The following is an 18,259-nucleotide window of genomic DNA, read 5'->3' on the forward strand; positions in this document are numbered from 1 at the left end:
GGCCCCATGCCAGACCTGCTTGATCAGACACTCTGAAGGTGGGATCCAGTCATCTGTGTTTGAACAAGTTCTGCCAGTGATTCTAATGCTTGCTCAAGTTGGAGAACTACTGCCCGAGACAGATCACCTAGGTTAGAATCCTACTCTCCCAGTGTATAACCATGAGCAAGTGCAAAATTTTTCTGAGCCCATTTCCTCAGCTGTAAAATGGAGATTATAAAGCTATTGTGAGGATTAAGTGCCTTAATATGTGAAAAGTGCCTAGATTAATATGTGGTCCATAGCACGTGAGCTATTATTATGAATGTTATTGTCACCCAAATTCCTTCTGGATGGCTGAATGTTTTTATCTGACCTGTGGGCCTGAATTTAGTGTCAGGTTCTTCTCCTCCTTTCCCTTTCCTTCCCTCATATGTAGAAAAATAAGTATTAAATGTCTATTACAAGCAAAGGAGTGCTTAAGTGGAATTCACCTGGAGCTAATGCCAGCACCCTGATAAGAGTCTAGATGAGATGGAACTCAGGGTGTGGCCTTGGACAAACCCCCTTCCTGGGTCTTGTCTTCAGTATGCTCATCTGTGGAATGAAGGGATTGGAACAGATGCTTTTGGAGGACTTGACATTCAGTAATTCTACTTACCTTTAAATGTCAGATTCAGCAAATGTTCATTAAGTGTTATTCTAGTAACTTTTCACAAGCCCGTGAGATAGGTGGGATCATTATCCCCCAATTAAAAATGAGAACATGGCAGCTGAGAGAAGATAAGCTTGCCCCAGATTGCACAGCACCCCATGACAGGGCTGAGATTTGAGCCAAGTCTGGCTGATTCTCGGGCGTATGTCTCTTCTGCTTGTCACATTGCCCCCTGTGGCACACTGTGGCTTCCTTCAGAGAGACAAATGAGCTTGCCCAAGGTCACACAATGAAGCAAGGAGCAGAGAAAGGACCAAAACCCAGGTTTTCTGACTCCAGGGCCCGTGTTTGGTCTACAAATCACAGTGGCCTCTAACAATGAAGGCTAACAGCATGCTAAGTGCTGGACAGATTAATGGCCCGCCTCTTGCCTACAGGCTCCAACAATCTAAAGTCAATAGACAACACACCAGCAGTGTAACGAATGACCATGTGGCACAGAGGTCAGCAGTCCTCTGCAGGAGCCAATTTGAAATGCCTAGAGGGGTCCAAGAGGGTTTGAGGTAGACTTCCTGACTGAGGACGCTTTCAGGAGCTATATGAAGGTGTTATGACAAGTGACATGCTGCCTCTTTCCAAGTCAATAATGGGTAAAGTTGGAGATCTCTCCATTCACCCCACTCCATCCCCAGAGCAGAGTGTGTACATTGGGGGCCAGGAAGAAAATGTTAGAACTTCTATTCCCATTGCCTCTTTATTTTATCACTTTTAAATTTCTGTTTTCTGTATAGGCTTTATGAAGTAAAACAAACACCCTAAAATTCAGGAGTGCTTGATTAGAATTCATAAATTTCTCATCCATAATTTATAACTTTATATGGTTTTTTATATATTATATAAGGCCCACAATAATTTTGTTAGTATGCAGTACATTAATAGCATTTGTAAACCACCAATATAGATGTACTTAAGTGCATATGCCAAAAGTTAAATATATAAATAAATATATTAAAATTATATCTGGGGCGCCTGAGTGGCTCAGTGGGTTAAGCCGCTGCCTTCGGCTCAGGTCATGATCCCAGGTCCTGGGTTCGAGCCCCACATCGGACTTTCTGCTCAGCAGGGAGCCTGCTTCCTCCTCTCTCTCTGCCTGCCTCTCTGCTTACTTGTGATTTCTCTCTGTCAAATAAATAAATAAAATCTTTAAAAAAATAAAATAAAATAAAATAAAATTATATCTATATGATATTTGGGGATATACTCAATCATTTTTCTTTCTTTCTCTTTTTTTATTCAATTAGCCAACATATCATCATTAGACTCAAACGTTTTTATAAACAGGGGTTTGGGGAGATAGACACCACACTTCACCATCATCCAGTAGGAAGCAATATTCTGAGGCTTGCTTATGTTTTGGTAGAGCAGAAACCCTATCTTCTTTGACATGTATTAGCCACAAATGTCTGTTGGTCCATTTGCTTGGTCTAAGTGCCTACCTGGCATGCAGAGAGTGTGGTAGAAACAGAGCCCTGGCTCTGTAGGTTTGACGAGCACAAGATCTAGTAATAGGGGCTCAGTAACATCAATTTTGGTGTATCCACACAAAGGAATTTTATCTTGTGATTTAAAACATTTTTTTAATTTAAATTTTACTCAGTTAACATTCATGATTTGTTTTCTTTTTTTTTAAGACGTTATTTATTTGAGAGAGAGAGGAAAGCACAGCCAGGGGTTGGGTTGGCGAAAGGGGGAGAGGCAAAGGGAGAAACAGGCTCCCCACTGAGCAGGGAGCCCGATGTAGGGCTCTATCCCACGACTGTGGGATCATGACCTGAGCTGAAGGCAAATGCTTAACCGACTGAGCCACCCAGGCACCCCAACATTCATGATTTAAAATGTAGAAAAATATCATGATGTGGAGAGATGGTCTTATATTGTAATTGTGAAAAAAAGGAGTTTGAAATTATATTAGTATGATTGTTATTTTTATTAAAAGACCCCCCCCCATCGTGTATATATGCATGGAAAAAGACTAGGAGGAAATAGCCCAAAATCCTCATCATAATGTGCAATTGCAGACATTCTTATTTTATTCTTTGTAGCTATCTTTGTTTTCCAAAATTACTATGAGAAGTTTTTTATTATTATTATTATTATTTATTTTGAGAGAGAGAGAGATTGAGAGCACAGGAAACCAGGGCTGGGGGCGGGCAGGGAGGGGCAGAGGAAGAGGGAGAGAGTGAATCTTTGAATCTTAAGCAGGCTCCACGCTCAGCACAGAGCCGGAGGTGGGGCTTGATCTCACAACCCTGAGATCATGACCTGAACTGAAATCAAGAGTCAGACACTTAACTGACTGAGCCACCCAGACGCCCTTCTATAAGAAGTTTGTATTGCTTTTGTAATCAGGAAGAACACTCTTTAAAAAAAAAAAATAAATAGAGCACCTGCACTCGAGAGACCTGTAAGCATCCTGTCAAGGCACAATGCAGACCTACAGAAAGAAAAATGAACCCTACTTGTTGCTGTTTCCTGTAAGAGGATGCTAAGGACCTTATCACAGCAGTGGGAGCTGAGGGTACCGGGTAAAGTTTCTCTTGGGTCTCAGAACCAGGAAGAGCTGCACTGGTTTGCCTTTGTCTCATGGACACTGTGACTCATGTAACTCAATAATCATCAAACATTTTTGCCTGAGAATCCCCTGTGATATTCTTAAACGTTTTATTTTGAAGTAATTTTAGATTTATGGAAAATTGATAAAAATAATACAGAGAGTTCCAGTATGCTCTTCACCCAGTCTTCCCTGATGTTAACTGACTTAACCATGTTACAGTGATCAAATCCAGGAAATTAACATTGGTACAATAACACTGACTAAATGTCTTAGTTCAGGCTGCTGTAACAAAGTAGCATAGAGTTCACAGTACTGGAGGCTGGAAGCCTGAGAAATGGGGGCCAGCATGGTTGGATTGAGGGCCTTTTGCTGGGTTGTGGAGCCCTATGTGGGGCTCGATTCTAGGACTCCAGGATCATGACCTGAGCAGAAGGCAGACACTTCACCGCCTGAGCCACCCAGGCACTCCTGGCGTCCCCTTTATAATGATACCCTTTCCATTCATGAGGGCTCCACCCAAGTGACCTAATTATCTCCCAAAGTCCCTGCCTCCTAATGCCATCACATGAGGGGTTAGGTTTCAACATGAATGTGAGGGGGACGGATTCAGTCCATTGCACTAAACAGCAGAGTTTATTCACATTTCCTTAGTCCTTCCACTGATTTTTTTTTCCTGTTCCAGGATCCAATCCAGGATCCCACGTGGCATTGAGTTGTCATGTCCCCTTAGTCTCTTTCAACCTGTAACAGTCTTTCTCTGTCTTTCACGACCTTGAAGCTTTTTTAAAGATACTGACCAGCTACTTTGTAGAATGCTCCTCAGTGGAGGGTTGTCTGATGTTTTTTTCATGATTAGATTGACATTATCCACTTTTGACAAGAGTATCACAGAAATGATACTGTGTCGTTCTCAGTGTTCTGACCTTTGATAACTAAATGTCCCCTTGCACATTTTTATCATACAGTTTTACAGTCTTGAGTGTAAACAGTTGCAAAGATGTTATTTCCAATCTGTTGTAAATATCAGCATTTAAAATACAACTGTTTCTTTGTTCTTTGAAATATATTAATGGAATCTAAACACCAAAGTGATTTTACCCACCACCATTTTATTTGAAAACATGTAAACAAAATCTTCTTAAACATTTAACATTGTTCTCCTTTAGTCTGTACTTCTAGTTCACTTCCCCCAGAGAATTTTATCTTAAGGTAGTAAATTTATTTTTTTTTTAAGATTTTATTTATTTATTTGACAGACAGAGATCACAAGTAGGCAGAGAGGCAGGCAGAGAGAGAGGAAGGGAAGCAGGCTCCCTGCCGAGCAGAGAGCCCGATGCGGGACTCGATCCCAGGACCCCGAGATCATGACCTGAGCCGAAGGCAGCGGCTCAACCCACTGAGCCACCCAGGCGCCCTTAAGGTAGTAAATTTATTTTTAAGATTTTATTTATTTATTTGACAGAGACACAGCAAGAGAGGGAACACAAGCAGGGGTACTGGGAGAGGGAGAAGCAGGCTTCCCACTGAGCTGGGAGCCCGATGCGGGGCTTGATCCCGGGATGTTGGGATCATGACCCGAGCCGAAGGCAGATGCGCAACCACTGAGCCACCTAGGCACCCCAAGGCAGTACATTTTTATACATGGAAGTCTAATGCTCCCCCCTCAGACTCTTCTGAAACAAAAATATACTCCTAGGTTGAAATTAACTTTTACTTCTTATGTCCACAAAACACTAGTTATTTAAAAATATTATAGTTACTGTACACAAATGATAAGAACAGAATAAATATATTAAGATTTTTTGAATAGGGGAGCCCGGGTTGCTCAGAGAGCTAAGCATCTGACTCTTGGATTCAGCTCAGGTCATGATCTCAGGGTCATGGGATCAAACCCTGCTTGGGCTCTGTGCTTAGTGGGAGTCTGCTTGGATACTCTCTCCCTCTGCCCCTCCCCCCATCAAATAAATAAATCTTAAAAATAAGGGAGTTGGGGGAAATTGGAAAGGGAGGTGAACAATGAGAGACTATGGACTCTGAAAAACAATCTGAAGGGTTTGAAGAGGTGGGGGGGTGGGAGGTTGGGGGAACCAGGTGGTGGGTATTAGAGAGGGCACAGATTGCATGGAGCACTGAGTGTGGTACAAAAACAATGAATACTGTTATGTTGAAAATAAATAAAAAATGATTAAAAAAATAATAAAATAAAAAAATAAAAATAATTATTAGCTACAAAAGTAAATTTTTATTTAAGTGCATCTCTTAATAAAATGGGTGGGCTTTTTAAAAGTACCTGTGGATAAATATTATTTATTGCTAGAAACACAGTATTCAATATCAATTCCATTTCTGATTTTCTTTTTTTATGTTCATAAAGACTGAGAAATCTTGTTCATAGAAATAAGAAGATGAGAGTTGACATAATTCCATGAGTTCCTTCTGGATTATATACCAAAAATCAGAGTGATCTCCCCCAGAAAACTTTTTCCCATTTTTTTTATTGCAGCGTAATTCATATACCATAAAATGTACTCTTTTAAAGTATAAAATTCAGTGGTATTGGTATATCCAAAAAGTGGTACAATCATTACCACTATCCAATAACAGAATAATTTCATCACACCAGAAAGACATGTCTTACACATTAGGAGTCACTTCCCATTTCCTCTCCCCCCAGCCCTTGGCAACCACTAACCTTTCTGTCTGTATGGATTTTGCTCTTCTGGGCATTTCATAGAAATGGAATCATATAATATGAAGCCTTTTTTTGGTCTGGTTTCTTTTACTTTGCTTAATGTTTTTAAGGTTTATACTTTTTATGGCTGAATAAGACTCATGGTATAGATGTACTATATTTTCTTTATCCATTCATCAGTTGATGGACATTTCAGTGGTTTTACATGTTTTGGCTCTCATAATTGGTGTTCTTATGAACATCTGTATACAAGTTTTTGGGGGGACATGTTTCATTTCTCTTGGGTGTATAGACCTAGGAGTGGAATTGTTAGGTCACATGGTAACTATGTTTAATCTTTTAAGGAAGTGCTGGACTGTTTTCCGAAGTGGCAGTGTCATTATACATTTCTACCAGTAGTGTGCAAGCATTCTAATTTCTCCACATCCTTTCCAACACTTGTTATTAATCTTTTTCATTATAGCCATTCTAGTGGATGTGAAACAGTATCTCTTTATAGTTTTTTTAAAAGATTTTATTTCAGAGAGAGTGAGTGCAAGCATGAGTGGGGGGGTGCAGAAGAAGAAGCAGGCTCCCTGCTGAACGGGGAGCCCAATGCAGGGCTCAATTCCAGGATCCTGGGATCATGACCTGAGCCGAAGGCAGATGCTTAACCGACTTATCCACCCAGGTGCCCCTCTCTTTATGGTTCCGATTTGCATATTCTTGGTGGCTAATGATGCTGAACATCTTTACATGTCCTTGTTGGCCATGTCTTTTTGGATCTTTTGCCCACTTTTAACGGGGTCATGTGTCTTTCTGTTATTAAGTTTGTAAGAGTTCTTTATATATTTGAGATACAAGTAAGTCCCTTATTAGGTGTGTGATTTGCAAATATTTTCTCCCCTTCATCATGCTGTCTTTTCACATTCTAGATGGCATAATTTGTGGTATGTGGCTTTACATTTTCACACAGTCAGATTGATCTCTTCTTTTTTCCTTTGTCACTTGTGCTTTTGGTGTCCTATTTAAAAATCCATTACTCTAACATCGTGAGGCTTTATAACTATGTTTTCTTCTAAGACTTTGAGTTTTTATTGTTTTAGCTCCTGGTCTCTTGCTATTTCCATATGAGTTTCAGAATCAGCATGGCAATTTCTGCAAGAAAAGCCCACTGGAATTTTGTTAGGGATTGCATTGCACCTGTTTGATTCAAAATGATTGATTTGGGGAGTATTGCCATCATAACAGTATTGTCTTCTAATTCATCAGCGAAGAATGTCTTTTCACTTATTTAGGTCTTCTTTTATTTCACTCAGTAATGTTTTATCATTTTCAGTGTACAAGTCTTGCACCTCTTTTGTTAAATTTATTCCTAATTTTTTTATTACTTAATTGTAAATGGAATTGTTTTCTTAATTTTATTTTCAGGTATCTATGGTTTGTGTAATACTATTGATCTTATTTTATTTTGAATTCTGATATAGTTAGCATACAGTGTAATGTTAGCCTCAGGTGTACAATATAGTGATTCAATACTTCCATGCATCACCCAGTGCTCATCACAACAAGTGTGCTCCTTAATCTCCATCATCTCTTTAATCCAGCCCCCTGCAAACCTCCCCCCGGTAATCACCAGTTTGTTCACTATAGTTAAGAGTTTGTTTCTTGGTTTGTCTCTTTTTTGTGTAAATATTGTATCCTGCAATCTTGCTGAGCATGATTACTAGCTCTAAAATGTTATTTTGATAGATTCTTTAGAATTTATACATATAAGATTATATCCATACATATATATACACATAAGATTATATATGTAAGATTATATACATATAAGATTATATCATCATTGATGGGGCGCCTGGGTGGCTCAGTGGGTTAAGCCGCTGCCTTTGGCTCAGGTCATGATCCCAAGTCCTGGGTTCAAGCCCCGCATCGGGCATTCCGCTCAGCAGGGAGCCTGCTTCCTCCTCTCTCTCTGCCTGCCTCTCTGCCTGCTTGTGATTTCTCTCTGTCAAATAAATAAATAAAATCTTAAAAGATTATATCATCATTGAATAGGGATATTTTCCCTTCTTCCTTTCCAATATGGATGTCTTTTATTTCTTTCTCTTGCCTAATTGGCCTGGTTAGAACTTCTGGTACAATGTTGAACAGAAGTGGTGAGAGTAGAAATCTTTGTCTTATTCCTGAGTTGAGGGAGAGAGGTTTCAGGCTCTTTTTTAAAAAAAAAAAATTTATTTTCTTTTACTTTACTTTACTTTAAAGATTTTATTTATGAGAGAGAGAGAGAGAGAGAGAGAGCACATGAGAGAAGGCACACAAAAGGGCAGAGGGAGAGGGAGAAGCAGATTCCCTTGCTGAGCAGGGACCCCAATGTGGGGCTCAATCCCAGGACTCTGGGATCATGACCTGAGCTGAAGGCAGATGCTTAACTGACTGAGCCACCCAGGTGCTCCTTAAAGATTTTATGTATTTGAGAGAGAGAGAGTGGGCAAGAGAGAGAGAGAGAGAGAGCGGGCAAGAGAGAGAGAGAGAGAGAGCACGAGTGGGGAGGGAGGGGCAGAGGGAGAGAGACAACCAGACTCCCTCCTGACCAGGGAGCCAGACATGTGGCTTGATCCTAGGATCATGACCTGAGCTGAAGGCAGATGCTTAACTGACTGAGCTGCCCAGGCACCCCAAAGTTTTCAGTCTTTATACCATTAAATTTTATGTTAGCTATGAGTTTTTCATAGATTCCCTTTGACAGACTGAGGAAGTTACTTTCTATTCCTAGTTTGTTGAATGTTTTTATCATGAAAAGATACAGGATTTTGTCAAATATTTGTCCTGCATCTATTGAGATGAACATGTGGCTTTTGTCCTTTGTTCTATTACTATAGCATATTATAGGGATTGATTTTCATATGTTGAACCAACCTTGAATTCCTGGGAAAAAAATCCCACTTGGTCATTGTGTATAATCCTTTTTATACATTGCTGATTTCAGTATTGGGGTACAGTTGACCCTTGAGCAACACGGGCTTGAAATACGTAGGTCTGGTTATATGTAGATCTTTTTCAATAAACACGGTACAGTAGTATAAATGTATTTTCTCTCATGATTTTCTTTCTTTTTTTTTTTAGAAAGAGAGAGGGTGGGGGAGGGGGAGAGGGAGAGGGAGAGAGTGAATCCAAAGCAGGCTCCAGTGCAGAGCCTGACATAGGGCTCAATCCCACAACCCTGAGATCATGACCCAAGCCGAAACCAAGAGTTGGATGCTCAACCAACTTAGCCACCCAGGCTCCCCTCCCTCATGAATTCCCTTAACATTTTCTTTTCTCTAGTTTATGTTATTGTAAGAATATAGTATATAATACATATAACATATAAAATATGTGTCAATTGACTGTTTATGTTTTTGGTGAGGCTTTCAGTCAATAGTAGGCTATTAGTTAAGTTCTTGGGGAATCAAAAGTTACATGTGGATTTTTTACTACATGGGGGGATTGGTGCTCCTGTCCCCTGCATTCTTCAAGGATCAACTATATTTTGTTGAAGACTTTTTATTATTTCGGTAATATACACATAACATAAAATTCACCATTTCAACCATTTCAATGTGTCCAATTCAGCAGCACTTGGTACATTCACACTGTTGTGCAATCATCACTGCTATGTAGTTCCAGAACATTTTCATCACTCCAGAAGGAAATCCCATACACATTAAACAGTTACTCCTCATTCTCCTCTCTTCCTAGACCTTGGCAACCACTACTCTACTTTTTTGTCTCCATGGGTTCACCTATTCTGCATTTTGCTGCGGATATTTACATCTGTATTCATAAAGAGTATTTGTCCATAGTTTTGCCCAGGTGTGAGGCAAAAATGAAATTCTTTCTACTTAGAGAATGACTATTATAAATTCTTTATCAGTAAGCAACCCATAAAGAGGCGACCTAGCCTTTCTGCCAAACACAGTCATTCACAGGCCCCTTTGTATCCAATTCATTTGGCAAGGGAGGGAGGTATACAGAGAAAAGGAGGCGAGCAGTCTTTCAGCTTTGTCTCCCTTCTGTCTTGTGAGAAGAAGGACTCTGAGAAAAGTGCTGCCCAGCATGACTCCAGGCAAAATGTAAACATTTGTTCTCTTTGCCTTCAAATCTCCCTCTTGTGCTGCTGTGTCCAGCCCCTAGTGACCTCAAGTAGCCAGGTCCTGGGATTAGATCTCTGAGGTCTCTGGCCCCTAGCTGAGACCTTAGGCCCTGAGACTACTCTCATAATTGGTTCCCTGTTGAGTGCTCCTTCCCCACAAGCCCTACTAACTGACCAGATGGCATCCACTTGCTTGAGTCACATGTTCTTGTTTGCTAAGGCCTCCCTAAGTTACCCTGTCCAAATTCTCTGATCATGAGGAATGTCAAGCCCTGAAGCTGTTAAAAGGAAAAAAAAAAAAGGTGACTTGGGAGAGTCCAAGTCTCTTGGAGAGGCCAAGAAGGAGGTATTTCTGGAGAGCAGGGTGTTCTTTAGGTATTTTTCAAGTAATGTACAAAGGCAAGTTCGTTATTTGGTGAAGGTGGTTCAGGGAATGGGGAGTGAGAGGTCATACTCCTACCCTCACAGTGCCCCTCAGAGCCCAAGTCCACCCTACTGCTTTGTTGAGAGCCAGAAGTCTCTGGCAACATTTTTTTCCCTTCATGGAGGCTTCCTGGCTCACACTTCTCCAGACCCCAAAGACACTCACAGGCTCGAGATGATGTCATTGGAGTGTTTTCAGATAGAGAATTTAAGACTTTCTCTGACTTCATGTGCTTTGTGTTTACAGCTGAACTCAAACTTTACAAGACTTAGGTTCATTTACCTTTAGTCAAAAATTCCCTTTCTTGGCTCCATTTCTAAACACACATGGGCCTCTAAGTCTTCTTGGCCATCAGGTACCTATTGATCTTAAGTGCCACATACCTAGGTGGGACTAATGTGGTTGACATGTCCTTTGAAGTTGAAATAGCTTTGGAAATGAGTGCAGTATTGCTCCCATGATGTCAACTCACATGTTTGAAATATAGTGTGTGACATTTGACAGGCTTCAAGCACATGGAAAGACAGTCATTCTTCTTATAGAACCAGAGACTCAAAAATAGGGGAGTACCTTCCCATCAGGGTCTGCTTCTATGATGAAGAATGCTATTTCTGGGGCATCTGGGTGGCTCAGTCTGTTGAGCATCTGACTCTTGATTTCAACTCAGGTCATGATCTCAGTGTCCTAGGACTGAACCCTGTGTGGGGTTTCATACTCCGTGGCGAGTCTGCTTGAGGATTCTCTCCCTTTCCTTTGGCCCTCTCTCACCACTCACGTTCTCGCTCTCAAATAAATAAATAAATCTTTAAAAAAAAAGAATGTTATTTCCAACCCTTGGGCAAGCAGAGGGATATTTGAATAGTTTGGGAATTTTAGTAGGCAGACCTACTCTTCACCCCTGCCGTTACTGTGGGGGGCAGTCCCCACTGAATCCCTAAGCTTTTTTCTTACACCTGCATGGCTGATAAAAGCAATTTGCCAGATGTACACAATGTACTTCTTCCTGAAGAGTATTCCAGATGGTTCAGTGTTGGCCAAACCAGAGAAGGCAAATACCGTAAGTAAGCTCCCACTTCTCCTGTCTTCACTCCTAGCAGGCCTTAGAGCACTCTTTTCCATCAAGTTGGGTTGAGACCACAGAATCCTCTATTCAGCACCCCCAGCAATCTAGACCAGTTGCCTGGAGTTGATATACAAAATAATAATAATAACTAACATTTTACTGAGGACTTACAGGTCATGCACTGGCTTGGTGCAGTACATGCATTATTTTTTTTTTAATTCACACATTACTCTTTTTATGATACTATTATTTTATAGACAAGAAAACCAAGGCCAAGGGAAATTATCTTTGCTAAGGTCAAACTGGCAGAACCTGGGCTGGAATTCTGTTCTGACTTCAGAGACTGACCTTTCCACCATTACATTATGCCAGTTCATTCATTCACTCAACAAGTATTTAATCTGCACCAGGGAGATGTTGGCACTGTTCTAAGCACTGGGGGTACAGCAGTCAGAAGAGCTCTATCCAGTAGAACAGGACGCTGTATGGGCCTCCTGGAGGAAGGATCAATGACCCAACATTGGGTAATATGTCCGTTTACTAGCAGGATGAGGGATCTCCAAAATGTGAGAGCTCCAAATTTGAGCACAGGATGTGTATGAAAAATACGAAACAAAGGAGCAGTGGTGGAGTTTGAGCTCAGCTCTGGTCCCATCAGGGCTCTGTGTGCTTAGTATAAGCAGTGGCTCTTGCTTGAGGTGGAGAACAGGCCCATTCATCTCTATAACTCTATTAAGGTCAACCACCCAGGGCCTCTCTAACCATAGGCCAGCCTGTAGCTTCTCAAACACCCCATGTCTGCTTTTCTTTTTTGCCATTAGCAGCTGGATGTGTGAAGCTCACAGCTCCCTGCAAGGAGCCCTGGGGCAGGTCACAGGTGGGGCTGAGCTCACCCTTCCTATAGATACGTTTCTCCCTTGTGAAGGGCAAGGAGATAGATCAAAGGACACCTGGGCCCATTTGCTTGATAGGGAGACCCGGGGGAGCTGGAAAGGAAGAGGGAGGAGGGGACTGGGCAGCCTAGAGCCGTGCCATGATTTATTGGCTTGTTTTGCTCCTGCACTTCTGTTTACCCAGCTGGGCCTGTTGCTGCCCAGGGTACCGGCATGTGCATAGCCACTCTGGCCAGCCTTTGGGGTAGCATCCGAGGGAGCTGTGGACTTGGCCAGCTCCTGGCAAAATTGAAGCAGTTGAGTTTGTGTTTTCTATTTGCAAGTTCCCGGCCCCACTAGGCTTTTTCTCACCTCCATGAGGCACCCCTCCACACACACACAAACATACCCAAGTCTCAGTCACGAGGCCCCTCAGCCCTTCTTTTCCTTGGTAGAAAATGATGTTCCCCGGGCTTCTAAGTCACACTTACATGAACAGGTAAACATCTGCCAAAAGTCTCGAGCCTAATTCTTCTAGCATTTTCAAATGCTGGACACTTTTTTTAATTAATCCATTCAAGAGCAGATTGCCTCCGGAGAGGAAGTGAAACAAATAGCTTATGAAAGAGTTGTGGGTCCAAGAACATGAACCAAGTCCCGAGTCCAGGCGTGGCTTCTTTTGGCTAATTGATGAACAAAGTTAATACAAATCCCAGCATCTCAATGATGCTCGCTGCCTCGCTTACACAGCAATAGAGAAGTCTTGACAGCCCCCAAAGTAGAATTATTTCAGAACTCTGTGTGTGTGTGTGCAGGAGCGGGGGCAGCCAGGATTTCAGGATCCAACAGGCCGTTCCAGGCACATGTGGTCAGTGGTCTGTCAGTGGGTAGAGTCAGCTCTACTATTCTTAAAACCAACCCAATCTGAAACCAAACAGAAGGAACTGGTGGCAGAGGGCCTCTGGGCCTTGCATGGGCACTGGGAGTGATGCGTCTGAGTTAGATGAGCCTGATTGGGGGTTTCCAATCCAAGCTCTGCTACTTATTAACTGTTTGGCCTTAGGCAAGTGGCTTAGCCTTTCTGCATCTCAGTAGAAGACTCTGTTACAGGGGAGTAACACTCACCTTACTCCATTGTTGTGAAGATTAAGCACAAGAGTGTGCCAACCACTGAGCAACTGGTCTATGTGCTAATAATACCTGGTGGGGGCTGTTGGCAGTCCAAGACGAGCATTCTGGAGAGCAGAGCATGGGGCACTGGAGAGCTTTAGCCCTTCGGGCACTCATGCCTAATGTTTCCACACTTCAGAGGAAAGTTTGGAAGATGGAAGCTATGTAAGCAAAAGGTAGTATGTCCATACGGTGGCATATCATTCAGCCTTAAACAGGGAGGAAATTCTGACACCTGCTGTACATGACAGATGAAACTTGACGACATGAGGCTAAGTGAAATCAGCCTGTCACCAAAAAAAAAAAAAAAGAAAGAAAAAATTCTGTGTGATTCTGCTTACATGGGGGCACCTAGAGTAGTCACATTCCTAGTGACAGAAAGTAGAATGGTGGTTGCCAGGGGCTTGAAGTTGGGGCAAAAGGAGTGTTGTTTGATGTGTAGTTTCAGTCTGGGAAGACGAAAAGAGGTCTGGAGAAAGATGCCATGCCACAGGGTGAATGCGCTTAATGCCCCTGAACTGGACACTTGAAAATTGCTAACATGTCAATTTTATGGCCTTTCTGGTGCCGACGATCACCCCACAAGAATATGCCCCTTACGAAGGACTTCCTCCACCCATCCCTGGAAGAGGCGAAGAGGAAGCACAAGAAGAAGAAGCACCTGGCACAGAGCCCCAGCTCCTGCTTCACAGGCATGAAGTGCCCGGGATCCAACAGAGTCACTATCGTCTTGAGCCATGTACAAACCGTAGTTTTGTGTGTTGGCTGCTCCACTGTCTTCTGCCAGTCCATGGGAGGAAAAGCGAGGCTTACAGAAGCAGGCTCCTCCAGACAGATGCAGCACTAAAAGCACCCAAGACGAAGAGGAGTGGGAAATGATCCCAATACACACATTTTGGATTTAAAAAAATGTCGAGGCATCAGGCGACTCAGTTGGTGAAGCCTCCGACCTTGATTTCAGCTCAGGTCCTGATCTCAGGGTCCTGAGATTGAGCCCTGCTTTGGACTCTGCGCTCTGCACAGAGTCTGCTTGTCCCTCTCCTCTCCCTTACTCTCAGCTGTCTCTGTTTCTCTCTCTCTCCATCTCTCTCTCTTAAATAAATAAGTAAATAAATAAATAAAATCTTTTTAAAAATGTCAATTTTATGTTCTGTGTGTGTTGCTGCAATTAAAATGAAAAATGTGGAGAATTACTGGGATTCGGGGTATACCGGTGAGGAATGAGAGAAAAAAAAAAAGAAAAGCTCCGACAAAGAGACGGACATGCCAGGGAAAGCCTTGCTGGGATTCTACTATAGTCTACCCTACTATGAGAGGGGAGCCGATTTCCATAAAGGGACAGAGACAGACAGACAGACAGAAAAAAAAACAGAAACAAGAAAGGAGAGGGGCCTGGGGCTATCAGTGTCAAACAAAAGCTATGAAGAAATGAAGGTTTCTGAGCTCTGAAAATGCAGCAAGCCAGGAGAGAGGAAGGCTCCCTCTGGAGACCGTGGTCACCCCCAGCGGGTTTGAGTCCCCAGCCCATTCGGGCCTCGGCTGGGTGCAGATGGGGAAACCTCAGGAGAGAAGGAGGAGGTGGTTTGGGCTGGCCTGAGGTAAAAACGGCAGATCCACAAATGGAGGGGCTCAGCTCCCTGCCACTTCGCAAGCAGAGCAGCTGGGACCAGTGGCGGGGACCTCTCTCCCCAGTCTCAATCCTTGTAGGCTCCATAGGGCCCCTGGAGGTTGCCTTCTCCTTTGGTTCAGCTGCCTGACTTCCCTGGAGAGGAGGTGGTGTGGGGGTGGGGGGAGAGGGGGACGGTGGCCAGTCCTCACATTCCCAGGCGCCCACTTCCTCACCCAGCCACGTTGCCCCTGCACACGTGGCCCTGGGCCGTGTAGACACACCTGAGTCCAGGAACGACCCAAGCTGCAGGGAACCCAGCCCAGGCACGGAGGTAATTAGGCACGTCTTCTCTGCTCCTGAAGTAATGTTTGTCTTTCAAATTCTGCCAACCAAAATGGCTCAGGCTGTGATTTACCATCACCACGTTATGTCATACTTCCTTACTGCTTTTATGACCAAGAAAGACGCCAGGCACAGTAGCCATATTATGTCCTAGCAAACTCCTGCCTAAATTAAGTCACTATTTCTGGTCCCTGTCTCTGGTCAAAAATGACATCCAAGGGTAATTGGTGTTTTAGGGGCACATTTTAAGGCAAATGCAAAAAAAAAAAAAAATGAATGTGCCTATTTTCTGGCTGAAATTTGCATCCGTCTTTTTACCCTCTCTTGGCAAACATGTTTTATGTTTATTTAAACGGTCCTTAATAAAAATGTACAGCTGCAAAGCATCTTACTACTCAATGCTTTCTGGTTAAGAAAATTGCCCATAGTCACAGTTGACTTTCCTATTCATAACACAATATTATTTTTCATCGGAGCGTGGCTGTGGCCCAAGGTGCAAACATTGAACACAGTTGGGAGGCTTATCTGAGGTCGCAAGCACTTCATTCATTCAGTCCTTCAGTCAGTCAACAAACTGATTTTGTGGACTTATTAGGTGGGGTTTTAGACCTTTTGGAGCGGAGGGAAAAGCACGTGCAGAAGCGTGTGAGAGCATGGCAGGTCCCTGATGTGACAAGAGGAGCCATTGTTAGCCACAGCTGATGTGTCGTGATTGGTTGTAAAGTGTTACCGTAAATAGTTTGTCTCTGATAGGAGTGAATGTACCGACATTGCCGAGTGATTTACTGTACTTACAAGTTGGAATGGATTCAAGGTTATCCTCCTAATAACAGCATCACTCGTGCCTACTTGTGTTTCAGTATGTTTTAATGAGAGAGAAAAGGGCCCAATTAATAGCTGGCATGCCAAGAATTGTGTAGTCCCCAAGTACACCCATGGGGATATGTCACGCATGTGAATGTCATCTGTCAGTTGTTTTGCAGTTCCGAATTGGAGCAGCCCACAAGGTGTGTGTTATCGGGAGAGTGAAGAGAGAGGAACTTGGGGAGGCGAGATGGGTAGGTGTAGGTTTTCAGAGCTGTAGTACCCACATTTTCATTTGGATTGCCCCCAAATTTTGCATAGCAAATTGTCATTGAAATTGCTGCTCATTTGTGAGGTTCCAGTATTTCCCCCGATACAGAGATGAGATCTTAATTAGTAACTGTCAACCCATTCTCACAAATTTAGCTTGTTTTGGAGAACCCATAATTATACTTGTTGCAGTCAACTACTTGTAGCATTGGCCACATTGTGTGTTGAGCTCCTAAAAATCAGAATGTGATCGAAGAGGCAGTTTCCAGGTTAGGTTTCATGGAGTGACTGTATTGGGGACTTCATACGTCTTGGAAAACAGATGGAAAATCCCAGTAATGAGTCAACCTAGAAAAAGGAACTTACTGATAATGAACTTGATATGCTATCTCTCTTAAGTCCATGGAGGACTGTTGGGGTACAGAGAAAGGATGCCTATGTTGCCTTACCTTTCCAATATAAAATGGATTTCTGGACTTGACCAGAAGACATTAAGAGTGATACCTCATATGATGTGCAAATAGAATAACTGATTGGCTTGGTGTTCTGATTGGAAGGGTACTCAAAATGTTTCCCTGCCCCTGAAAACACTCTCCCACTGGTACTTGATTTTCTAATATTAGAAATTGTGGTGGAATCATTTGTTTTAAAATTATGCTTTAGGGCACCTGGGTGGCTCAGTTGGTGAAGCAAATGCCTTTGGCTCAGGTCATGATCCCAAAGTCCTGGGATTGAGCCCCACATTGGGCTCCCTGCTCAGCAAGGAGTCTGTTTTTCCCTCTAACCCTCCCCTTTCTTGTGCTCTCTCTGTAACTCTCTCTCTCTCTCTCTCTCTCTCTCTCAAATAAATAAATAAAATCTTTTAAAAAAATTATGCTTTGTTCTTTGAACTATTTTATTATTTTCTATTTCTATGCTTTGGGAAAGGAGGGTAGTTCTCTTAAAAATAGGAAGCACATTCAGGAATTAACTGGAAGCCTGCTAGGATTGTTGTTAGAAAACCAGTTGTGTGTAGATGCGACCTCAGTAATTAATCAGTGAGCATCTAGCCGCCAAATATCTGATGGGAGGGAGGAGGCCCTCCCCTTCGAGAGGGAGAAAATGACTCCCTTCTGATTGAAAAAGCACCATCCCAGACCTTCTTGCTGCTGACATGCAGATGTACATCTGGCTGTAATCTCTTGCTCCCTGCTAGCCTTTGCCAAGATGTGTGGATCAGAAATCCAGTTTCTCCCCCATGGAAAGAGACAGAGAGAAATTGAATAGTGAGATAGTTAAAATTCTGAGCACTGGCTAGGAGAAGGAGCATGCCTAAAGCAATAAAACGACTCTCACTTAAAAACCATGGCTGCAGAAATATTTGAGCCATTTAAACAACTGGCAGAGTTGATTGGGGGTGAAGGGAGTAGGAGTCTCTGAGCTCTGGATGAGACTTGATACTCTGCAGACAAACCAAGAAATATTTAAATTGTGTTCAGTCCACTCTAGGTCGATGAGCAGGATAGAATCAATGTTTGATCAAATTTGAAGGGATTTGTTTGCACGTAGGTGTCCGTGTTTTCATAAACCTGGCTCTAAATTTTATTCCATGTGGAGTTGTTTTAAATGCAGTTCTATTTATAAAGAATAAAACCATCACCGAATGAGA

The 18,259-nt window shown here is 42.6% G+C and overlaps 2 protein-coding genes across 2 annotated transcripts in view; both read left to right on the top strand.

Moving 5' to 3' along the window:
- Positions 1-18,259, top strand: part of PLAC1 (placenta enriched 1) — a 180,723-nt gene that overhangs the window by 34,651 nt on the left and 127,813 nt on the right. The gene's annotated exons all lie outside the window — the stretch shown is intronic.
- On the top strand, positions 13,553-14,542 carry LOC125091802 (40S ribosomal protein S27-like). Its single transcript, XM_047715793.1, has one exon. It carries the CDS (start codon positions 14,128-14,130, stop codon positions 14,431-14,433), a length of 306 nt encoding a protein of 101 aa, XP_047571749.1. The 5' UTR covers positions 13,553-14,127; the 3' UTR covers positions 14,434-14,542.

Source organism: Lutra lutra, chromosome X (assembly GCF_902655055.1).
Source record: "Lutra lutra chromosome X, mLutLut1.2, whole genome shotgun sequence".
NCBI lineage: Eukaryota > Metazoa > Chordata > Mammalia > Carnivora > Mustelidae > Lutra > Lutra lutra.